We start from the raw sequence: 25,776 nt of genomic DNA on the forward strand, positions 1-25,776 counted from the left end.
CCAAATTTTCTAAGTCAAGAAAGAGCCCTCTCTTATTTTCTTTTGTCTAGCTAAACATTTGTCCATTTTATTTATTTGTTCAAAGAACCAGCTCTTAATTTTTTGACCTTCCCTCTTTTCATCTCTATTTCATTTATTTCTGCTATGATCTTTATTATTTCATTTCTTCTATGACTTAGGGCTTTGTTCCTTGTTTTTACCTTTTTTAGATATAAAATTAGATTGAGATGTTTCTTGAGGTATACCTCTCAGAACATCTTTTGCTGCATACCAAAGATTTGAGTCCATTGTATTTCTGTTTTCATTTGTCTCTAGCTATTTTTTTTTTCTCCTTTGATTTCTTTGTTGAGTGATTTGTTGTTTAGTAGCATGATGTTTAATCTCCACATTGTGGGCTGTTTTTATTCTGTTTTTCCCCCCTTGTAATGGCTAGTTTAATACCATTGTGGTATGAGAAGATGCTTGATATGGTTTCAGTATTCTTGAATTTGAGACTTGTTTTGTGGCCTAACATGATCTATTCTGCAGAATGTTTCATGTGCTCTTGAGAAGAATGTGTATTCTGTTGCTTTTGGATGCAGTGTTCTGTATATATCTGTTAAGTCCATCTGGTCTAATGTGTCATTTAAGACCAATGATTCCTTATTAGTTTTCTATCAGGATGACCTATCCATTGTTGTAAATGGGGTGTTAAAGTCCCTCATTATTATTATTATATTACCGTAAGTTTCTCTCTTTAGCTCCCTTTTATTTGCTGCATAGCTTGGTGTCCTATGTTGCAGGTCCTATGTTTCCTTGTTGAATCTTGCTTATCATTATGTAATGACCTCTATTATTACAGTCTTCAGTTTAAAGTCTCTTGTCTGCTGAGTATAGTGTGTAGCTTTCTTTTCATTTCCATTTGCTTGGAACATCTATCCTTTCACTTTCACGATGTGTATATCCTTCTTGAAATGAATGCCTCATAGGCAGCAGATAAATGGATCTTGGTTTTTTTAAATCTATTTAGCCACCCTATGTAAAGTATAGTCTGTTTTCACTTAAAATAAATATTGATAGGTATGTGCTTATTCCCATTTTGTTAATTATTTTTTGCCTGGTTTCATCACTCCTCTCTCTTTCTTCTCCTCTTTCTCTCCTCCCTTGTGGTTTGATGGCTTTCTTCAGTGTTCTGCTTAGATTCTTTTCTCATTTTCTTTTGCATATTTACTGTAGTTTCTGTGTGGTCACAGTAAGGCTCCCATATAACTTCCTTTGTAATGGTCTGTTTTGAGTTGATGGCAACTTAAATTTGAACACAGTCCAAAACTATACATCTTTTCTCCCCTGTTACCTTTTATATTTTTGATGTCATCTTATACATCTCTTTAGACCTCTCTTAACCAATTCTTGTAGTTTTAGTAAATTTTATTATTTTTGTCTTTTAACCTTCATACTTGCTTTATTTATAAGTGATTGCTGTATTCACCTGTATTATTTATGTTTCCCACTGAACGTTTTCCTTTGGTATGTTTTCTTGTTACTAATTAGTACCACTTTTCAGTTCAGAGAAGTCCTTTTAACATGTCTTGTAGGCTCAGTTTAGTGGTGATGAATTCTTTTAGCTTTTGCTTGTCTGGAACACTCAATCTTTTTTTTTTTTTTTTTAAATTCTGAATGATAATCTTGCTGGGTAAAGAACTCTTAGATGGAAGTTTTTTTTTCCTTTCAGCACTTTAAATATGTCATGCCATTTTCCTTCTGGCCTGCAAAGGTTCTGGTGATAAATCTGCTGATGGCCATACAGGGTTTCCCTTACGTGTAATAAGTTTTTTTCTTTTGCTGCTTTTAGGATTCTCTTTTGAAATTTTTCCATTTGAGGTATAATGTATCTTGGTGTGGATCTCTTTGGGTTCATCTTATTTGGAAGCCTTTGCTTCTTGAATCTGGAAATTCTGTTTCTTTCCCCAGGTTGTGGAAATTTTCAGCCATTATTTCCTCAAATAAGTTTATTGACCCTTTCTTCTCTCATTTTGGGACCCCCTCCCCCATTCAGGAATTTTTATTGACCTGCTTTTTTCTTTTCATTTCCAGTCTAAGTTTTGCTTATTTTCCATAGTTGCCCGTATTATTGCCCCAATTTGTTCTTCCTTCATTTTTTCAGTAGTCCATATGTCACTTTCCAGGCTTTGTTTCGTGGCGTGTTAGTAGGTGTTAATTGAAAGAAAAAGGGGAAGAGGTTCTCTGATTAAATGACTTTGGGAAACATTGGGTTAAACTAAGTTAAACAGGTTTGTTCAGAAGTTCTCCCAGTTTTTGTTATACTATTTCCTGTGCTGTTCAGCTTTTGTCAAACTTATTTACAGAGTATCTGGAAAGACTAGCGTCTTTGAAAAATTTTTTTGGATAGTCTACCCTGATACAATTGTAGCGCCCAGTCATGATGTTCTCCTCAATATCCTCACAACATGACATGTTATTTGTCACTTTTATAGTGTTTTTTTACATTGTGGCTTTATTTAGAATCACCTTAGGTGCATGGTAAGCGTAAACATTCCTGGACTTCACAGACCTTTGGAATTAGAATCTCTGGAATTCAGGCATAGTTTTACAAACACCCAGTGAGATTCTTGTGCACTGTGAAGTATGAGAATTTTAAAGATTTTCTCAGGTCCCCAATGCGGCATGCATACAGCTGACCTCAGTATATCTTCTATGAGGTTTGTTTGCATATACCTTATAGCTCATTGATTTAACAAAAAATTGTTTACTCTTATGTGTTTTCTTTTATATTTGTATCTATACAAGGAGCTGTATCTCCCCGGGGACACTGCAGACCTTTGTAAGGGCTGATAATTTTGCATTTTCTATGCTACTAGGTATCCTTATATTTCTGTAAACACTTATTTGTTGTTTAATAAGGTCAGCTCAATGCAAAACAAGTGATACTTTGAATTTTTTTCCCCCAGTACACTTTTTGTAAATTGTAGTATAATTTGCATATAAAATGCATGGATTTTTACAGTCCAGTGAATTTTGAGAAATTCTGCATCCGTGTAACAGCACGATGTAGAATATTGTCATCGTGCTAGAAAGTTCAGTCATCCCCTTTTCAGCAAATCCTATATCCCTGCTCCCAAGGACAGCTACTGTTTAGATTTTTATTACCACACAGTTTTGCCTATTCTAGAACTTCATACAAGTGGAACCACACAGTGTATGCTCTTTTGTGTCTGGCTTTTTTTTGTAGAACATCATAGTCTTGAAATCTATCCAGCAGTTTTTTTTCTTGTTCACTAAGCATTCCATGGTAGGAACATACTACAATCAGTGGTAGTCACAGTTAATAGTGATTTTAATTTGGATTGTTACCAGCTGCTATTAGGAGTTAACATTCTTGTCCAAGTCATTTTGGTGACATAAGTTTTTCTATCTCTTTGGTAAATACCCAGTGGAGTTGCTGGGCTCTAGGGTAGTGAGTGTTTAATGCCTTTTTTTTTTTTTTTTTTTTTTAACTAGGAGAAATGTAAAAATAAACAAATTTTAAAGGGAATATTGCTTGAGCTCCTTCCAGATAAGCACTTTTTACGTACATTGAATATATCTCCAACAGAAAAACTAAACCTCCACATTTTAAGAAATGCTCTGCTGTTCATTTAATATAATTTATTTGACAATAATCATTTGAGTCCTATTCATTTCCTTCTAGCCAGGTTCTTCCCTACCTTAACCTACCATGGTTTTTTGTTTTGTTTTGTTTTTTTCTTTAGTTTAGAGGTATCTCTGATAGGACAGCTTCCTTCCAGATTAACTCACAGCTGTTGAGGGACAGCTGCCATATGGTGCCACACCCAAGAGATGGGCGTGGTGGCTGCCATGTAGGTTAGTTACTTAGTGAGAAGCTAAATTCAGCATAAATACATGGAATTTTAGAGTGACAAGTTCTTTAGTTTACTTAAATACTGTAAATCCAACCTTAAAGTGTACTTTGGGGTGAACCGTTTTGATAGGTAGGACTCACTAATGTTCAGAGGTATAGATTTTCTACTTCTCTTGAGATCTCTTCTTTTTATGGGGCACCTGAGTGGCTCAGTCAATTAAGTGTCTGACTCTTGGTTTCGGCTCAGGTCATGATCTCATGGTTCAAGAGTTAAAACTTTGTGTTGGGCTCTGCTCTGACAGCGTGGAGCCTGCTTGGGATTTTCTCTCTCCCTCTCTCTTTCTGAACCCCCCCCCCCCATACTCACAGTCTCTCTCAAAAACAAGTGAACTTTTAAAAAAAATCTTTAAAATCCTCCATTAAAAAGTCAGTTTTAATATTGGGTACCTTCTCAGGCTAGTAGTCTAGCCATTCCAATGCCTTTCTTTTGAATTATTTGACATGATCTGACCCCATTCAGGCACACCTTGGTTTTACAAGACTTTTGAATGATTTGGCATTTCTGTTTATTACTTAATCTCTTCCTCCTCTGCTCATTAAAAACAATGTCTGCTGTGAATTTTCTAAAATTTCTTAGATAGCTTTATATTAACTTATCCCTAATCATACATTTTTCATTACTTTTATAATATTCTTCTTACAGATTTTATGTGACTTATTGTCACCTGAAAACTTAAAAGAAGGCCTGAAGGACTCTTCCTGGAGTTCATTGCCGTGTATTAAAAACAAACCTTTTGGTTTTCCTTTAGTAATGGAGGAGTCTCACTCTGCCACAGAGCTCAGCCCACAGCAGGTAAGGGGCCAGAAAAGATTTTCATGGGTTGAGTGCATCTGTTTCTTTACAGGTTAAGAATTTCACTTTCTGGGTTTCAAGAAATAGAATCTATTAAGCATTGTTTGAATTAGATTTTGTAGCCTTTTATTTTTCACTAAAGTTTTATGTAAAGTATGTGTTCATTAGGTCACCTCTTTATCACAAAACTTCATGGTATTTATTTTAGCTTTTTCAGGGTTGGAACAACTATATTAGCATAACTGCATCAACCTTGTTATAACATGTCAGCTTGATGGCTAGGGCTATAATTACTAGTTAAATGATTTATTTATCAGGGTTTTAGAATTAAAAGTTGGTGCATTTAAATGAACACTAAAACAAACATTGTGAGACACTGGAATTTCATTTCAGTTGGTTTGTGGTGAGAGCAATATAGTACAAAAATAGTTTCCCTTGTTTATTGTACTTTTGTAGAATGAAGAAATACCAGAGGTCCCTTCAGAGCTTATCAAAGGAAGCTTAAACCGTGCGTGGTCAGCACAGGCTATAAATTCGACAGAAATGCCTGCCAGAGAGGACTGTTTAAAACGAGTGTCCTCGGAACCTCTACTTTCTGTTCAAGAAAAAGGTGCTCTGTTGAAAAGAAAATTGTCTCTTTTAGACCAGGATGTGATTGTAGACGAAGATGGGAGAAATAAGCTTAAAAAACAAGGAGGTAAAAATGTCACTACACTCATTTAGAACACATTTATTTATTTAGAATGGCCTTAAGCATCTTCCTAAAGATAATAGTCCTCTTTGTTTTAATAGAAACTCGCAATGAAGTGTGTACATTTTCATTAACTTACGGTGACATCCCAGAAGAACTAATAGATGTCTCAGATTTTGAGTGTTCTCTCTGCATGAGGTAAGTATATAAAGTTTTATAGGTGATATTTTATATTACCAAATAAAATACAGAGCACATATAGGGAATCTATTTTAATCAGAGGCAATGTAAAATGACAGAATACTGACTAAAAATCAAAAGATACAAATTATAGTTCTACGCTTACCTTTCACACCTTGGGCAAATAATCTCTGAACATTAGTTGGATTTTCGTTAGAAAGCAGGCCAGTATTTCCATAGCCTATATTGAAGGTGTTGTAAGAATCTAATGACTTACATATTAAGAAGTGTCTAGGAAATTGTAAAGTACTATAAAAGTTATTATTGAAACTTAGAATTTTTACCCATACCCAAATCTAAAACCACGGATGTATCTAACAGGTGTTGTATGTATAGGATTCGGTCTTGTTTTCATATTTTAACTATTAAGTCCTTTTTAAGTAAAGTTGGATAAAGATTTCCATTATGTAGAATGCTTGTAAGTCTAGCAGACTAATAGTTTTGAAAGACATGTTCCATTTACTTGAGTTGTGGTGGAGTCCAGGGAACAGTGCACGGAGACCGGGTGCTGGCTACATCAGGCTGGGGAGAGCCAGCTGTGTTCTCAGCAGGTGCCTTACCTCTGAGCAGTTCACCCATCCTGAGGTGAGGGCATTAGGCCAGCTGATTTCTCAAGTACCTATGTACCTAACAATACTTCTAGGAAATTCAGAAGTATCATGGTTCAGGAAATAATTATAAAAATGTAAGTAAAATTAGTATTTCTGAATTGCTCATTGCTTAATGATATTAAGCCTAATATTTCTTTACAATTCAACTGTAAAGTTTAGTGGGTTCTTTTTAATGATTTTTATATAGTAAGGCTTTTTGTAGGCTTATTAAGAACTAAGAATCTATTCAAAAAATAAGGATTATTATATTTTTTATTTTGCACATAGTCTCTGGTGTGTATTTTACATTTATTGCACTTCTCAGTTTGGACTAGCCAGATTTTTTTTTTTTTTTTTTAATTTTTTTTTTAATGTTTTATTTATTTCTAGAAGAGAGAGAGAGAGACAGCGTGAGCAGGGGAGGGTCAGAGAGAGAGGGAGTCACAGACTGAAACAGGCTCCAGGCTCTGAGCTGGCAGTCAGCACAGGGCCCGACGCGGGGCTCGAACCCACGAACCGCGAGATCATGACCCAAGCGAAAGCCGGACGCTTAACCGACTAAGCCACCCAGGCGCCCCTGGACTAGCCAGATTTCAAATGCTTAGTGGCTCCATGTGGGCTATTCCATTCATCAGTACAGCTTTTGCCCCTTGACAGGGTACCCCTGTTGATGGAGAACTTTTAAAAGGTTCAGGAGGGGATAATTGTATGTGTCACTGCCCCTTCCTGTCCCCTAGACCCTCCTTCTTCCTCCTTAAATAGAGATAAGTCTTCTGGTTCCATTATTTGTTCACTTTCTCCAATGGGTACTTTAAGGAGAAAACTAACATGTATTTTGGTTGATTTCAGGTTGTTTTTTGAGCCAGTAACAACCCCTTGTGGACACTCCTTCTGTAAGAATTGCCTTGAGCGCTGTTTAGATCATACACCATATTGTCCTCTCTGCAAAGAAAGCTTGAAAGAGGTAAACATTTGTGTATTTTGTCTGTTTACTTGATCTTAAGCTTGGTAATATTGACTTATATCCAGCCCAGAGAGTGATTATCATATTCAGAATAAATTATATTATGTATGCTAAGTGACCAAGAAGGATGACATTTCATTACCCAAATGTGCTGGAGAAATGTGAATTTGAAGAACATCGGGGAAGGAGGGACATCCTGGAGGCCAAGTCCCATGTACTTCATTTTTTTAACAAAGTGAGGCATGGTCAAGTACCTGGTCTAGAATTGGTCCCATTTTAGTGATGACAGTATTGGGAAAATCCAACTCTCTCCCACCCTGAATAATACCCTAGATTTCAGCCCTAGTCCTACCTCCTTTACCCATGGAACAACTCTGTCCAATAGAATTTTTTGCATTGATGGAAATTCTCCATAACTATGCTGTCCAACATGGTGGCCACTAGCTACATGTGGCAGTTAAGCACTTGAAATGTGGCCAGTGTGACTGAAGAACTGGATTTTAAATTTTTATTTTTATTTAAGTGGGCACATGTGATTGGTGGCTACCATTTCGGCAGCACAGCTCTAGTAAGTGGTAAACTGGACAGAAGAGAGGAAGGCCCAGCTTCCCACACTCCTGTAGAGTCAGTGATCAATGCTGTTAATAACCTGTGTTAGAGAAATAGCTGGATCTCGGGTGCATATCTCTTGTAACCAACGGGAAGACAGCACTTTCCCAATCCTGCTTGGGTGACCTCACCCCAGAAGGTGAGGCCCAAGTGTTCTAATTCTAGGTCCCAAATACAGCCGTAGCATTGATCAGGAGAGTGATCCTGTCTCTGGGGGATGACAGGATTGCTTAAAGGGAAAAAAAAGTCTTCCAAATATGAATAAAAAATTGATAAGTCACTTTGCACTTGCATGTACATAGTTAATTCCTAACAACTCTGTACAGATATAATAGCATATGTGTATTAAATACATGTGATAGGAGTCTTACATAACAAGCCAATATGTAAAACTTAAAATCATAAACAGAATTTTCACAAAGTCTGAAAACCCAAGACAAACTTGTTCTTAAAGAGTTTGTCACAGTTCTGCCCATACACTTCATGTTTTCAGGTGAAGTACTCTAATCATGTTGTTTTTTTCTGTGTTTCCAGAGTTTTTAGATACTCCGTAGTATATTATGCTTTTTTTTTTCAAATTAACAATTAGATATGTGGCTTTAAATTTAGAGATATCTCACCTTAAGAAATATCTGGAGTTTAAAGGAAAACAAGCATATTATTTAAAAATACAACCAACATACTGTTTGAAAATAACTTTATCGTGTGTCCTAAAGATACCCTGTATAATAGGTAAAATCTACATATATATTTTAAAAAACTTGATATACTCTATAGTTATATATTTTAAAAAACTTGATATACTCTATAGTTTTATGCTTTACTTGTCTTCTTTCATTTGAATATATTTTAAAGAGAAGATTTTTTTTATAGCAGCATACTTTAACATTTCCCTATTGTCGGGTGTGGAAGGTTTTTTGTTTTTTGGTTTTTTTGCCATGATTTACATCTTTGACTACCTCCTTAGGATAAATTTCTGGAAGGTGAATTACTGATCAGAAACCATGTATTTATAAGACTGTTAAAAACCAATTGCTGGGTTCCCTACGTCCCCTAGAAATACAAATTTAGATTCCTATTTCCTCCAAATTAATGCATGAGTATTACGTATAATATATAGCCCACTGGTTTTCAAAACGTGTTTCCCTGACCAGCAGCATCTGTATTACCTGAGAACTTGTTTGAAATATAAATTCTCAGACCCTACTCCAGAGCCACGAAAGCAGCAGCTCTGGGGTTGGGGGGTCAGCCATCCACATTTGAACAAGCCTGATTCACGCTACAGTTTGAAAACCACTACTGTTAACCTGCTTCCCAACCACTCCCATTTCCTCCTCCTCCATTCTTCATTGGATAGTGACAAACCCTTATTTTTGCTGCAACTGCAGATTAAAAGTATGGCTTCTCTTTATCTTGTGATTGTCTCCCAACAGTCCTTCCTCACTAATTTTATTAAATTCAGGTTGATCATTCTTTCATGTTCCAAAATTCTGTACCCACTCTCTGACCTGGTCCCAGCCTTCTGCAGTTTTTAATTTACCTACAGAAATACAACGTGTTTTTGTCCATAGAATATAGTGCACCATGTGGTAACTGCCTTTTATATGATAAAGGCAGTAAAAATGGGGTTCTCGGGAGACAGAAAAATTAAGGCAGACTTCAAGAAAAAGGTAAAGTTGGAGCCGGACCTTGCAGGCTTCTTCTAGGCTGGATGGAGGGGGATGGCTTTTAGCAGTTGGAATAGAGCGTGACACGGAAGTGTGTGAGTGGCCGTTTTCCCGAGTGTGAAGGGAGTGGTACAGATGTACCATTTTATATAGAGTTGGGGGGTGGATCATGTAGGAAAAGCAACCACTTGATAAGGGTCTGAGTGACAGTAGGTGACAGTGGAAGGAAAATCGTAAAGAAAAACGATCTGGACACCTGCCACTGAAATTGGGACAAAGAGATTAGTTTTGCTTTTCCTGCATAAGGCAAGTGTATTATCATCTTTATTGCTCAGCTTGTTTCTCAGTTACAATGCTAGTCTGAAGTCCCGACGAGCCGTCAGATAGAAATTGGCCTTTGGTGTGGGAGACGGCAGGGCTGCCGCTGCCCAGAAAGGATTTGAGGTCGTAGCTGGACCGGGGTCTTCTGTAGAGTGCATAGTCTATACTGCAGCCGCCTATCTTCCGTGCTTTGGGGCAAAGGCTGCACAGGCTGACCTGTGCGGCATCATTGCTTGTAATGTTCTCCCTCACATATTAATTCAGAATCAATGGTATAAATCTGTAATAAAGGCTTTACTATATTCAGTTAAACTGTTTTGCCTGTTTTCTGCCATAGGAAAAGTACTGGAGTGTAAAATAATACTGTCTTTTAGTATCTAGCAGATAGGAGGTACTGTGTGACACAGCTGTTGGAAGAATTGATAGTGAAGTATCTGCCTGATGAGCTGTCTGAGAGAAAACAAATATATGATGAAGAAACTGCTGAGCTGTCACAGTAAGTTTCTTCTCATAAAGTTAATGTGATCAAGCTCCGAGCCACCACCCCTTAACACAGTAAGGAGAGACCTCCTCAGAGCAAGCTGGATCCTGTCTCGAGTTCAACCCAGTCTAGCCCAAGGCGTATTTTCAACACATATTGGTCAGGTTCCCCTCTCCTCAACAGACAGAAGTTCTTAAAAGTTTTTTTGTAACTTCCAGACGTCCCACTGGGGGCTGCTGACTCAGCTCTTCGCACTGCGGTGGTATTTTCAGTGGAGGAGGGATATCCTATGGGGCCTCAGGTACCAGGCAGGGTGAGCAGGAAGGTTGAAGATAAACAACCTGGATTAGCAGCTCCTTTAGCCAATGAGAGGTCGGGAAGTGGGTGGGTCCTTGAGGCCTGAGACTGAAATTGCTAAGAGTGACGATTGACTGGTAGCCGACTAAGCGTCAGGAAGTAATTTGGGGATAGAGTGGAACAGACCACTACTAAGAGCGAGCACATAAGGGCTAGTTGGGGTTGGGGACGTTTGACCTGGTTTTCTTGCTCTTTATTCTTTCTTCCTTGTCCTTTGCTTACATTCTTTCCCTCTTGCTACAGTCCTAGGAGTCTCTCTCTTTCCTGAGGATTTAATTTCTTAACTCTCTCTCTTTCACTTTAACTGGACACACTAAAGGAAGAACTGCAAGTTTTACATGCTGTTTTTACGCAACATATTTTGGAAAATAATGGAAGCAAAAAGTTAGGTTTTCTTACTAAGAAAAAAATTGTGCTTGCGAACTTAGTATGTGTCCACCACATGTCTTCACTGGGCCAGTGGCCTTTGATAGAAGAATGATGTCCATTCTTTAAATTGATACTGATTTGTCTTCCGTGAAACTGTTATTTCTTTGTGATTTTATGATAGAAAATGCTCTGATAGGAGGATTATGAACTTTCTTGATCAACACTGCCAAAAGCCGGTTGCAAGAAAGCCACAGATAAGCTTTTGAAATCTCAACTATAGTGACTGCAATCTGCAAGGACAAATGAAGTAGTAACATGAGTGGGGCCGAGCGTGATGCCAACTGTGGTGCTTACTAACAGGGCTGTTTCCTTATGGGGTGCTCATCCTAAGTACTCCTCCCCTGGTACTTCAAAGTTTTGCTATTTAATATTTCCTGTCAGCATAAGAACTGAAAAAAAAAAAAAAACAAAACCCTGAATGGAATGCTCAGTGATAGTAGATTACACATTTTTAAAAGAGGAGCTAATGCTTGTATTACTTTTACATAATTATGTCTTTTTGAAGAAAAGCTAGAAGATACTATACATTAGCAGGGGTGGGAAAGGTCATAATCTATAACCCAAAAGGAATTACTGTTGGCATTTTGGCATATATCCTTCCAGGTTTTCATATGTAACAATTTTAATCCTATTCGTCTAGAACCTTTATTTTTTCCAAGTCAGCCGTACATACACACAAATCTAAGTGTGCATATCTTAAAATGACAATATGGCATTTCATTTTATGGTTTTGTCCGTTTGCTAATCCCCTAAGTTTTGGTTACTGTACCCAATATTACAGTGAACATTCTTTCGAGTACTTGTACAATTTTTTCTAGAAGTTTAAGGGAGACGAACTTTTTAAAGTGTTTGCCAGATTCTTCTTCACTATGGTTGTACGGTTTCAAACCGCCCTCTGCACTGCCAGTCGCTCCCAGACGCTTGCCAGAACTGCGCGTTACTGTTGTCCTTCGTCCTGCCAATCAGGCAGCGAAAGATATTCTATAATTTTAATTAGAGAAAATGTTACTGACTTATGTTTTTGATAGTGAATTTGAAAATATATTAATGCACTAGGAATTTTAATGATTTGCTTTTCATGTACTGTGGGAGCTCAATTTTTCTTATAAGTAACAGTATTTTAACAGAGCAAGACAAAATACTAACTATACTCTTGATTCATAAATTCAAATTTAGTTTTATAAATGTTGATGAGTGTCACGAGCTTCAGTCATTTTTGTGGTATGTTCTGATGTATGATATGAAATTTTCTTCTTCAGCTTGACCAAGAATGTCCCAATATTTGTTTGCACTATGGCCTACCCCACTGTGCCTTGCCCTCTTCATGTATTCGAGCCAAGATACAGACTGATGATTCGAAGAAGTATACAAACCGGAACTAAACAGTTTGGGATGTGTGTCAGTGAAACTCAGAATAGGTATGTTTTTGTATGTAAATATTTCTGTTTATATTGGACCGTGCTTTGAATATTGAGAGCTCCCATGCTTGCTACTTGAACTTGGCTATTAATCACAATTTTTCCTTTAGTTTTGCAGATTATGGGTGTATGCTACAAATTAGGAATGTACATTTCTTACCTGATGGAAGGTCTGTGGTGGATACAGTTGGAGGAAAGCGGTTTAGGGTTTTAAAAAGAGGAATGAAAGATGGATACTGCACCGCAGACATTGAATATCTGGAAGATGTTAAGGTATGAAATGTCTCTTTAGCACACCTTGGCATACTCTGTCCTTGGCCTTGTGTAGGCTGATATTCTAGGCACTTAATTGTCTCAGAGACCATCGTCGATATTTATACAAGTTAGCTCCCAGTTACCTTTCTCTCATTTTGCTCTTACTCTGTGTTGACTTGGAAGTCTAGAACAGTTCCTCTTCATTTCCGCCGACTCCCCAACCAACGTGGTGCCTAGAATGTATGTGGACATGGTGGGCACTTAACAGCAGCACTCGATTTGGTTGAGCTCGGAAGCCATCTATGTTGTGAAAGCTGCTAATCCCTGCCCTTTTTAATTGAATTTATTAGTAGTCAAAACTGATGTAATCAGCAGATTGAAATGGAACATAAAGGCAAAAACACACTGAATCCTTTCCAAACTGTTCTAGATGTGTCTGACAGAACCTTAATGATAACATCGCCACTGTGAGATGAGGTGTTTAAACTCTACAGCATCACAGAGAAAGTACTATCACTAGACTGTCTTCCCTGCAGTGCATTATTGTGATAATCTTCTTGCAAAGGGTCAGTGTGGGCCCTTTCATGTTTCTAGTATCTCATTCACCATCTAAAATTCGTTTAGGTATCAGAAAAATGATTTGTGATGCTATGAATATCAAATTAAAGGCCGTTTCTTTTGGAAGGGCATTGTAAAATCATTGATCATATGCTCTCTCTGTTCATTGATTTGGGCCCTTCATTTGAATACTGGCATTAGGCACTTCTAACAACATTAACTCTTTGAATTTTCAAAACTCTGAGATACTTAGATGAGGAACAGAAGCTCCCAAAGTGGTCATTAATAGGTCTAAGATCCTATAGGTAAAGTCATAAAAATGATTGAAAGCTAGCTTTCCGGCTCCAAGTGCTGTGCATCGTCATTATGCCATATTGCCTCTCTGATAAACTTGATTAGTCTGATATTTCCTGTCCTGTCTTATTATTAAGATGCTAGCTAGAGGAAGACTTCTTTTTCGTGCAGTAGGTCAAAAGTGTTGTGTGAGTTGAAATTTTGAGCTGCTTGATAGGGTCCTTGCCTTAAGCATGCTTAGTTAAGGGAGTCATTTGCTAAAGGCAATATTCTTTGGAAGTTTACATCTTCACATTTGGATTTGATGACAAAATCCCTTGAGTATGGCCAATCATATGACTAGATGGGAACATATGACAATAGAATAGCATATTGAAAGCATTATGGGTTTGGCATTTAGAAAGCGCTTGCTGTCTTTGAAGTCTTAGGAATGTCTAATAATTTTTCCTCATCTTAATGTCTCATCTTTGTAATGATTTCTTGTCCCTTCTGGAAAAGCTTCTCAGATTTCATAAGCAAAGTCTTTTTTCCCCCATAAAGTTCTGCCTGCTTTTTAGCCAGTTCCTTTTTCCATCTCAGACACTTCTCATTTTTGTCATTATTTTCTAGAGCCCATGGTTTGTTTCCTAGAATTTTGTAAGGACGTAACAGAGGTTTTGTTTTTTTAATAGTCTTCACAAGTCATAAGTTTATTTCTAGCTTATGTTAAGACCAGTGTGTGTTAGCAGGCGACTGAGTTTTATATGGTCATTCCAAGACCATAAGTCTTCAACTCATGGCTCTACCTTTTCATTACGTAACTATGATTAAACTGATAAATTTTGTTATATAGTTCAGTGGTATTAAGTACATTCACAGTGTTGTGCAAAAGGCAGGTGTTTTTTAGTTTTATTTTTCATTTCAAATCTTCCAGAAATAAAAAGTATGTATTCAGAGTTCCCTTTGTTTTATAGTGAGTCATTCGTGAAATCTGAAAGGCTGAGTCAGGCCTGGTATTTGTTCAGATGAGTTAATGTATATGAACTAGAGCACTCCCCGGCCCAGAGTGAGTGGGATAGAAGTGTGTGCTACAGAAATCAATAGAAGATGCAGGAGTTAATGCTCTACTTCATCTCCTGTGTTCTGTGAGACTACTAATTCTGGATCTGAGGCTGCAAGGCAGATGCATTTAATTTTATGTTCACAGTTTGGTGATCTGAAGGGTGCGAGGAGCAGTGATGGAGGTAGCCACAGCCTTGGCCTTTATATATAAAAAAAAAAATCATTGCATAATTTATTCTCTTTTGATAGACTGGTTTTCTTTGCTAAGTTTCTTACTGTGTTTTGACCCAGTTCCCTGGTAAAGGGTATCATTATGTTTGTTCTCCATCCTATTACTGCTTTCTGCCAGGTTATCTCTGCTTTAAACCTCCCCAGTCTTCCCTTTTACTGCAGTGACTATATTCTTGTTCCACTGTTTTCAAAAGCCATTAATCCATAGAGACAAAAAGGAATTCTAAATTCATGCAGACCTTCATCCGAGAACTCACGCTCAGTTGTGCCCTTCCCAGCTGGAGGCCGGCAGTAGTCTTCTGCAGGATTACATTGCTTCATCGACAAGGCCGGGCAGCGGTCAAGCCTTGTGGCGTCTCTTTAGTCTGGCCCTCGGCGCTCTGTGAGGAAGAAATATGTAATATATATTGCAGAAGAATACTCTGATCCAGCACTGAAATTGGGGTTGCCAATTAAAAAATGTTTTTCATTTCTGTTGGGTAGGGGATATGGACAGGAAGGCTAGATGCAAGTCTTACAAACTGCTGTGTTTCCAGGCCGAGGACGAAGAGGAGGTCCAGAGCCTCCGGCAGCTCCATGACCTGGTATACTCGCAGGCCTGCAGCTGGTTTCAGAACTTGAGAGACAGATTTCGAAGCCAAATTCTTCAGCACTTTGGCTCAATGCCTGGGAGGGAGGAAAACCTTCAGGTATGATGACTTTGATACTGTTTCCAAGAGTCTCACTGTTTTCTTAATAAACTCAAATTAAGGGAGTTTTAAGGTTTTTTTTTTTGTTTTCCTTTTTGCACAGCCTTTGAATTGATGACCATACTTCCAGAGCAGTGGTGTCTGCTGCTGTTTGTAGGGGAAGGGGATGGGCAGAGCTGACGGCTGAGGGGTCCATAGCTGTGACTGCACAGGAGGAAAAAGCCCTTCCCTGACAATTTGCTCAAAGGAGGGAGAGGGGATTAAAAATGGGACATTCTAGTAAATTGTTGGGAGAGCTATCATTTCTGCATTTTCTAGAAGTCTTTTTTTTAACCTCTCCTTTTATCTCCATGTGTCTCTTCATGTTTAATACTTCGCTCCTCATGAAGTTAGTGTTCTGACAGTCTTGCTCACGTACGTAGGGTTGATGCTTAAGCTTAATCTGGTCAGCATATAGCAGATCTGTGCAGTAGACACTGTAAGATGCACAAAAAGAAGCGTCCCCGTTCTGGAAAATCTGATGGTAGACTCATTGAAACACTTTTAGACAAACATTTTGAACTGAGTGTTTATGGTCAGAAGGTAGGTTTCATAATGAAATGGCTATAAATAAATACATGGAGAGAGAACAGGGCTCACTGTGATGGACACTGCCTCTCATTCCAGTTTTCAAAGGTTGGCCTAAATCTGTCTGAATCCCAATTGAGTCCTTCACCTGAACTTGCGATTATAAGATCAGATCATCTCCAAGTTGAGCACTCATTCAGTATCCTACATATTATCAGTTGCTCATGTTTGTTTTATCTTGGTTTCCTAAATCTGATAAAACTTGATAGAGATAGCCTTTGAGCAGCATAAAATTAAGTATATTTTAAATGTAAAAACTCAACTTTCACCACTCTCGCCTTTTATGATTCAGTCCTCTACCACTGCTTCGTTAGTATTATTGTGAGTCAGGACTTGGTCAGTGAAACAAAAGCAGCCACTTGTGTATTATCCAGGCATGGAGGGGGTGCTGTGAGATGCAGAGCCGGAGGAGTGAAGCTCAGGGACGTCACGGAAGGAGGACAGGGCACCTGACCCAGGGGAGCCCTGTGCTTCTCAGGAACTTGTGGGGAAGCTTCTGTATTTCTTAGGAGTACGAGGGAGGTACCCACCAGTATCTCAGTCTGAAGCACTGTAGCAGGTGGTTAAGAATTCTCTGGAAGGCTCCTGCAAATCTGTCAACACTTTGCAACAGTCTCCAGAGAACAGTGGCTTCTTCTCTTCCAAATTTCACAAGATTATGCCTCTCCCTGGCCAAGTCTATGCCCAGAACCATGTGAGGGAGGGGATTCGGGGAAATGTTTCTGACCTCTCTGAAATGCAAGAAGGCTGGGTGGTGATGCTGAGCGGAGATGAGATGGTACACAAATATGGAAATCTCATGGGATTCTGGAGGGAGCTTATGGAGATCAGCATTAACCTCAGGGGCTCCTATGGTCATTCTGAAACTTCAGATTTCAGGTTCAACAAAAAGCAATTTGGGGTGCAACAGAGATGGCTTAAAATTGTTTTGTATAACATATACATAATTATACTCTCAAAAGAAGAGGAGAGAAAAAGCAGGAAATATCTTAGAGTAATAATTTATGATATCTGCCCAAATTTGATGAAAAGTGTCAATCTCTCGTTCGAGACCACTAACAGACTCCAAGTAGGATAAATACAAAGATATCCTCACCTAGATACGCGGCAGTAAAACTGAATAAAAGAAACAGAAAATCTTGAGAAAAAAAGTCCAAGTTCTTCCACTGGCCAGTAGTCAGCCCTTGCCACATCCGAAGGACTTCTCTGATGGAAATGCTGATTTTCTCAAACAAAACTAGAGGCTGAGACCTTTTCTTATATCTTGCCTAGGATTCCATGGTTCTTTGAAGACACTTTTAAATGTTAATTAATGTTTTAAATATGTATTTTCAGAAAGAAGCTCTCAATTAGGACAGTTTTGTGGCACATTTGGCAGCCTTATTCTTTGACAGTTTGGGAGATGTATCGTTTCCTATACTTTTTATAAAAAAAGTCTTTTCTCACTAACTTTTTCCCTTGCTGCTTCAATTTATTTGTGACTCTATCGCATGTAACGTTTTCACTCCTCATGAAATTGAAGATAGTTAGCACCGTCACAGCTGGGAGGTGCCATTGGCATCTTATTGGATAGACGTGAGAGACACTGCTCAACATACTACCAGAGCGCAGGGCGGTTCCTGCAATGAGGAATTTTCCAGCCCCAAATGTGAGCGGCCTGCATCCAGGCAGTGCGGTGCCAAGGACAGAGTGTCGGCCGTGGACGATTTACATTTCTGATCTTCGGTTTCCCCATTTTATAGGGGCACAAGAGCCTTCCCTACATGGTTGTTAAAAGAGTTTGAGATACGATCAGATAGTCAAGTGCTCAAGGAAGACGAGCTTGTTGGTTTGTAATTGTTTTTGTCACAGACGTATATTGTACTAATACTGTAAACTGTTGATTATTTTTAGGCGACCCCTAATGGACCCGCGTGGTGTTGGTGGCTTCTTGCAGTTCTTCCCGTAGATCCCCGATACCAGCTGTCGGTTTTGTCAATGAAGTCTTTGAAAGAACGGTTGACAAAGATACAGCATATACTCACCTATTTTTCTAGAGACCAATCTAAGTAACTAACTGCTTGGATCTTCCTTTAAAGTTACCCTAATCTGGCCGTGTTGACAGCCAGATTGTCTGCTGCCTTTTGCACATCCAGTGCTGGTTTGAGAAATGTAATGAAACTTTTTTTCCTTCAACCTCCTGAATCATGTGGTTCTGCAATGATTACCTTCAACTAGGACTTAGACCACTAAGAACTTGCACAGAAAAACACGCACTGAATGTGTGTTAAACCTCTACATTGTGATGAAGTTGCACTATGTACCATATTCTAAAACGAAATGAGAACTGTGTGTATGTGGGGTGTGTGTGTGTGTGCGCGCGCGTGTGTGCATTTTCTCTGGCTTTAAAATTTTAAAAGAAAAAAAAGCCATAGAGAGCAGAACTTGCTGAGGGTTTTTACTGCCCAAGTTTACAACAATAGCGATACAAGTTTTTGCAAGTTGAATTTGCCTCAGATTTATCTGTCCTAATGCTTCTATTTGCACAAGTATGTAAACTATGGTATTGAGTATCACTCTGTTGGAAATCCTGCTCTTGCTGAACTGTCTTGACCATTGACTATGACACAGTTTCTTATTTATGTAAATACTTGCATCCTAGTGGCCAACAGGCTTCGGATGCAGAACCTAGAGCCAGTTTTCAGGAACAATTGCAAACCTGCCATGGTACTGTGCATCTATTCATAAAACACTTAAAACTGTGAAAATATGGTTTACATTTAATTGTACATAAAGGTAAATGGAGAACTCAACTCAGTACCAGTTAGTTTGTACATTTTAGGGGGCTTTTCACATCAACTGCCCATCTATATAATTTATAGTTTGACATGAGGTGTTTAAAAAAAATTACCTAGTATAAACCCATTAAGGATCTGGGGAAAGAGAAGAAGCTTAATATAGAACTAAGCTTTTAAAGTATGTTTTATTTCTTAATTCTGGTCTTGGTGCAGATGTTAGTTATGCCTTATTCATATCACAATTAGATCACCATGCTGTGCCATGGTTTATATTCATGCTGCCCTAGATACTTTTGTAATTATTTGTTGCAAACTTGTGACTGTCCCTATTAACTTTCTTTTATGTAAGTACTTTGTAAAAGTTTCTTAAACTTTTGCTTTTGCTTATTTAATTTTGAATAAAAGCTAAATTCATAATTTTTTCTTAAATTTTAGGTCAATATCAAAGAACAGATGAGTTTTACTGTTTTGTGACATGAGATAAGCTTATAGCTTTCAAAATACTGTAAGAAGAAAAGAATCTGAAGGAGGCTTCAGGCCCTAGAACAGTCCTTTAAAGTACTATTTTTCAACATTTTAAAAAAGCCATGTCCCTTTAGGATAAAGATAAAACTTTTCATGTTACCCCTATTTGAGACCATTAAATAGACCTGACTATTTCGAGCCCCAATTTCCCAGCTAGGGTTTTCCAGATATAAATAAATCATTTTAATAGTATTTTTATAAAAATATGTTCAGAAATGACTGCCTGGAAGACCACCCTTTGCCCCCACAATTACACTAATTGAAAATCTCCAGAAAATGTTGTCTAAAGAATGGGCCATTCCCCGAAAGTTACCTTACCGATAGTCCTGAAGTGTTCAACTTTCTTATAAGAAACTATTAAATGCCTGTTAAGTAGTGTCTGGATAGTAGCATACATGCAAAATTTACCTGTAGTTCTCAAAGCATGTACGAGAAGGAAGTAGGATTTACCCAGTGCCGAATCTACATCTGTGGTATGTGCATGCCCATACCCACAAACGGGCATTAAATGATCTCTTTCTGTAGAGAGCTATGATACTAATGGGAATTCAGAATACTAGTTTTATCATTTGACTCTAATTTGTAATGAATGTTTTGTTACTCTGTGTATACATTTTTACATCTCTGGACAGTTTTGTTTTTTCCCTACTGCACTTTATGTGCCATTTATCTAGAGAGGGAAAAAAATACATATCTGACAGACTGTTACCCTGATCACTTTAAGTGACTAAGTTCTGTCACTTTTCAACATTTCAAGTCAGAGTCAAAGTAGCTAGTTGTTGCTGTTCTCATGTTAATACACCTGTCTCTACATGTCCAGATCGTCCTGTTAAAGGCCTAATTCCGATGCCTTCACCCAATGAGAACTCTGAACTCCACATCTTCCTTGCACTTTGCTAGTGGCACTTACGGGAGATAACTGAATAATGCGTGAACCCTCTAATGAATATTATGACTGGTCTTTAGCACTTTAGACAGATTTAATAAGCTGACCACTGAACAGAACAGAAATAAATGACAATTAAGAAGGGAGACTGGATAAAGATGATTAGACTGAGCAATAACCTTTGCCTTCTCTTCTTCCCCCAAATCCAACACAAATGACAGTAAAGAAAATGAAATCTAATGACACGGTGAAAACAAAAACCCCATCCGTTGACAAATGCTTTTGAGGAATTTCTGAGATCTGGGAGCAGGATTTGATATATAGAAGACTGAGGAGATTTGCCAAAGTGGAGGAATCTACCCCAAACTAGGGGAAGGTCTTGGAAAACCTCCAGAGGATTTCTTGGGGAGACTATATCTGACCTAGATGGATCATTTGAATTCTTCCTTACTTGGGCTGAGCAGGAGGCAGCAACAGCAATTGTTCTCAGACCAAATCACAGAATGTGGACACTGGGCCAGAGAAGACCCTGAACCATTAGCTAGAGATCCCCAAGAGGATGGAGAAACCCTCACACAGAAACCACAAACTACCGAGCTACCTCATGTGGCAGTGTGTTCCAGTGTTCTCCCGCCATCAACAGAGGCAGGCCACCTGTGACTGAAACAGCAACCCCAAATGACAAAGATACATAGACAACCAAGTCTTAGAAATTTGAGGAGAAACTCTAAGACAAACTCAGTATCCTTAGAATGGAGGATATGCAAGCCCAGAAACAGACCTAGAAATCTAAAAAATATTCCAGTGTTTGGTACCACAAAAGCAGTCAATAGAAGTTTGTTGAGTTGTTGAATGAACTATAAAAATAAGTAGATGAGATAAAAAGAAAAATGAATGCAAAGAATGAGTTAATGAGGTAGAAGGTTGAAGTACGACCCTTTCCAGTACACAATGAGAGATCAGTTAGGCCAGAGTATGAGGAAAAACTTGAGACGTGGAAGAGGGATTCAAACTTTTGACATTTATCGAATAGAAACTTTTGAAGGAAAGTGTAAAAGAATATCATTTTCTCAAACCTGAAGACACAAATAACCTACTTTCCCAGGGACCAAATTCATCCTCTTAAAGGGGAACAACAAGGCAAACTAACACAGGTAGACAGGACCAACAGAATGGCACTCAGTTGTCTGGCATTGATCTACAATAAGTGGAATGACCCAATGACATAAATTCAATATGAATTTTCTCCATAAACCAATGCTTAAATGCCAACACTTGAAAAATGTTAAATATTTCTTATAGATAAAACATAACTCAGCTTAATAAATGAGCTATCTTGCAGACCTGACTCCAAATAGTTTTTGGCTATTCACCAAAATTAAATGTATCCTTAAGGATTGGGGGGGGCAATTAGGATATTGAAAAGAATATAGGCTTACTTTCAAAATGTAGTAAGTTTGAGCCACGGGGGGAGAAAAGAAACTGAAGTAGGCATTCTCCTTGTACAGATGAGAAAATGGCAAAGACTAATTTGTCAGAGGATTTACACAGCTAATATGTGGTGAATCTGACTTTGAACCCAGGCTTCTGGCCTCCACCTCACTGCCGTATCAAGTTACAGAAAACATCGAAGAAGCTCAATGTGCAAAGAAGGGTCTGGAAGTGATTCACTTGACTTTCTGATGTAGCAGCCATTACAACGTGTCAGAGTGCATTTTACACCTATAGAATCAGAACTTGTTTGTAAGCACCTCACCAAGATCTTGAGACGGCCAAATCAGGTTTAGCGATATGCTTTGGGGAGTAGTGTACATTGCTAAAAAATCTTTTTAGAAAGTTATGTTGCAATGTATGTATCAAGGATTATTAAAATGGTCATATTCTCTGACCCAATCTGATGTTAGAAGTACTTTCATAATTCAAAACCCTAGAATCCACATGAATGAGGATATTCTATTAATGTCCCTAGAACAGCAAAAACTTAGAAACAACCAATGCCTACTATTGGCAACAAATGGACTGCATGAAAAAGTTCAATTCAACAAAAGCATAAATTATACCACCATTACCATGTTTATTAAGAAGTAGACGATATTGTGTGAAATCAGGGAGATGAGCAGGTAATATATTTTTCTTTGGAAATCCTAGATGCCTTTCCTATAGGGATGGCCAGCCCTCTATAGCTAATCTGTTCAATCTACAACCACATTACCCTTGGGTTTTACTATTTGAGGTTGTGACCACACAAACCTTTATGAACATCATGGTTCTACTGATAAACTTTTGTTTCAAGCACACAAAAGCTTGAAGGTCTGAAACGGGAAACAGTAAAAGTAGTAAAGAATGATTATATAGGCATGTACCTTTAAAAAAGACTCAGGGTACTTGGCATTGTTCTTTCACTGTTTAGTATTAGGAAATATGAAGAGAAGTAAATGTGGAAAACTGTTTTGGTGGTGAAAACGTTAAGCCATGGTAGCCAGAGGACTTCCAGGGAAGATGGTGGATAGGAGGCTGTTAAGTCCCCTTGTCCCATGAATACACCTAGGTAACACCCGATCGGGGTCAGTAATCCAGAAGATGAGCCACAGGCTGGCACAAACTCTCCAAAGCTCAACATAAAGATGCCACATTGGAAGCAGTATTGAGGGCAGAGACAAAGTCGGGAAACAAGGGAAACTGCGAGACTCTCCACAGCAGGGAGGGCCTCTGCAGGCACAGAAAAGGGAACAGTACAGACCCCACACCAAGCACTCTGGGCATGGGGGACCCACACTGGGAGGAGGAATCCCCCTAACATTGGTCTCTGAAAACCGACAGGCCTGTACAATCAGTGAGGTAACACCTGGAACTTCGAAAAGTTCTACTTTGCGGGCTCCACTTTAGGAAAGCAGGAAAAGACAGGAAACCAAGTCCCTACCCTTAAAGAGACAGCACAGCAAACATCCATACAGAGATACAGCCTAGGAGCAGCAGTCTGAAAGAAGACTGGTATATGCAGTAAGGAGATTTATTTACTAATCTCAGAACACGCACTCTAGGGGCAGGATATTTAAGAGATTCTCCAAGAGCAAAAGAGCTGGAGGGTACACGTTACTTCCCCTGCCCCCCCACCCCCCAGCCTAGATACAGACACCTGCAGGAACCTGTGCAGCTCCAACACTCTCCACCCAGTTTGCTCACCACGAAACCAGCCCCCATGTTTTCCTAGAGACCCACCCCTCTAACCCACCCTCAGCACACCACCAAAAAAGGCGCCACAAGCCTGGCAGTGTGCAAATAGCCCAACAGGACCAAAACACTCCAAAGTGACTGGAGTCACATGGAGAGAGGAAAATAACCACACATCATTTTGACATTGGTCAAATGGGTTGCAGACAGATACCGGGTTTGACCGCAGGGCCCACCCACCTAAAGCCTCTCAGGGTACAACACAGGGAGAGTGCTTCGTAGTTTAGTGCTCCCACAGCTCTGGCAAACATCTGTTCTAATTCAAATTAAGCCCCGGGCTGCCCAATACTGGCACATTCACAACATAGGCACCAAACCTTGCCCACAACAGACAAAGCCATTGCAGACAACTGAAGTCAAATGCAGCTCAGACACAACAGTAGTGCATGTGCAACACACACACACACCCATGAAGCACCAAGTCCTAGGGACATTGCACTGCAGGCCACTGCATGCAAGAGCATGACACCTAGCAGACTTTCCTAGTACCCAGAAACAGACAGGTGATGGAATGGACAAAAAAGCAAAACTAATCTATATGCTGCCTACAAGAAACTAATTTCAAATCTAAAGACACATGCAGATTGAAAGTGAAGGGTTGGAATAGCAGTTATGCAACTGGCAGTGAAAAGAAAGCCAGGGTAGCAATATTTATAACGGTCAAAATCTACTTTAACACAAAGATTGCAACAAGAAACAAAGAAGAACACTACATAATCATGAAAGGAACAATCCAAGAAGAAGATAGAACTATTGTAAATATTTATGCACTCAAAATGGGAGCATCTAAATACATAAAGGCACCTATTAACAAAGTTATTGATAGTAATAAAATGATAGTAAACCACTTTATTACCCCACTTACATCAATGGATACATCCTCCAAACAGAAAATCGACAAGGTAACTGATTTTGAATGATACATTGGACCAGATAGATATAATAGATATATTCAGAACATTCCACTCCAAAATAGGGGAATACACATTCTTCTCAAGTGCACATGAGACATTCTCCAGAACAGCTCACATATTGTGCCATAAAACAAGTGTGAACAAATTCAAAAAGACTGAAGTCATACCATGCATCTTTCCCAATCACGATGATATAAGAAACTAGAACTAAACCACAAGAAAAACTTGAATGAGCACAAATACATGTAGGTTAAATAACATGCTACTAAACAATAAATGGGTCAACCAAGAAGTCAAAGAGTATTTCAGAAAATACTTGGAGACAAATGAAAATGAAAACACAATGGTCTGAACTTTGGGGATGCAGCAAAAGAAAATTCTAAGAAGGAAGTTCATAGCAATATAGGACTGACTCAAGAAGCAAGAAAAATGCTTTACATTTTTAACTTTACATCTAAAGGAACTAGAAGAAGAGGGGCGCCTGGGTGGCTTAGTCGGTTAAGCGTCCGACTTTTGCTTAGGTCATGATCTCACGGTTCGTGGGTTCGAGCCCCGTGTCAGGCTCTGTGCTGACTGCCAGCTCAGAGCCTGGAGTCTATTTCAGAGTCTGTGTCTCCCTCTCTCTCTGACCCTCCCCTGCTCATGCTGTCTCTCTCTCTCCTAGAAATAAATAAAACATTAAAAAAAATTTAAAGGGACTAGAAGAATAACAAAACCCAAAAAGCAGCTGAAGGAAGGAAATAATAAAGATTAGAGCAGAAATAAGTAAAATAGAAACTAAAAAATAATAAATCAAGTTAATGAAACCAGGACCTGAATCTTTAAAAGATAAACAATATTGAGCAGAGCAAAGGAAACAACCCACAAAACTAATAGGCAACCAACGGAATGGGAAAATATAGTTGCAAATGACATATCAGATAAAGGGTTAATATCCAAAAAGGAATTCACCAAACTCCACACCTGAAAAACAAACAACCCAGTAAAGAAATGGGCAGAAGATATGAACAGACACTTCTCCAAAGAGGACATCCAGATGGCCAACAGACCCATGAAACGATGCTCAGCATCCCTCCTCATCAGGGAAATACACATCAAAACCACACTGAGATACCACCTCACGCCAGTCAGAGTGGCTAAAATGAGCAAATCAGAGAACTCGAGATGCTGGCGAGGATGTGGAGAAACGGGCACCCTCCTCCACTGTTGGTGGGAATGTAAACTGGTACAGCCCCTCTGGAAAACAGTGTGGAGGTTCCTCAGGAAACT

General features: G+C 38.8%; 1 protein-coding gene and 1 long non-coding RNA gene across 2 annotated transcripts in view; one reads left to right on the top strand and one right to left on the bottom strand.

Moving 5' to 3' along the window:
• Positions 1 to 19,368, top strand: part of LONRF1 (LON peptidase N-terminal domain and ring finger 1) — a 37,300-nt gene extending 17,932 nt beyond the window's left edge. Inside the window, exons 4-12 of the mRNA XM_039220545.1 lie at positions 4,563 to 4,712; positions 5,169 to 5,409; positions 5,505 to 5,601; positions 7,083 to 7,197; positions 10,169 to 10,290; positions 12,321 to 12,479; positions 12,590 to 12,752; positions 15,395 to 15,547; positions 18,068 to 19,368. Of these exons, the coding sequence (XP_039076476.1) occupies positions 4,563 to 4,712; positions 5,169 to 5,409; positions 5,505 to 5,601; positions 7,083 to 7,197; positions 10,169 to 10,290; positions 12,321 to 12,479; positions 12,590 to 12,752; positions 15,395 to 15,547; positions 18,068 to 18,226 (1,359 nt within the window). The 3' untranslated portion in view covers positions 18,227 to 19,368. The remainder of the gene's footprint in view (positions 1 to 4,562; positions 4,713 to 5,168; positions 5,410 to 5,504; positions 5,602 to 7,082; positions 7,198 to 10,168; positions 10,291 to 12,320; positions 12,480 to 12,589; positions 12,753 to 15,394; positions 15,548 to 18,067) is intronic.
• Positions 11,753 to 25,776, bottom strand: part of LOC120222648 — a 43,806-nt gene continuing 29,782 nt past the window's right edge. Inside the window, exons 2-5 of the long non-coding RNA XR_005526097.1 lie at positions 15,098 to 15,238; positions 12,878 to 12,967; positions 12,640 to 12,737; positions 11,753 to 12,042 (exon numbers count right to left, since the gene is read on the bottom strand). This is a non-coding gene — a long non-coding RNA (uncharacterized LOC120222648). The remainder of the gene's footprint in view (positions 12,043 to 12,639; positions 12,738 to 12,877; positions 12,968 to 15,097; positions 15,239 to 25,776) is intronic.

The sequence above is a fragment of the Hyaena hyaena genome, unplaced genomic scaffold (genome assembly GCF_003009895.1).
Source record: "Hyaena hyaena isolate Hyena2069 unplaced genomic scaffold, ASM300989v1 scaffold_17, whole genome shotgun sequence".
Classification (NCBI taxonomy): Eukaryota; Metazoa; Chordata; class Mammalia; order Carnivora; family Hyaenidae; genus Hyaena; species Hyaena hyaena.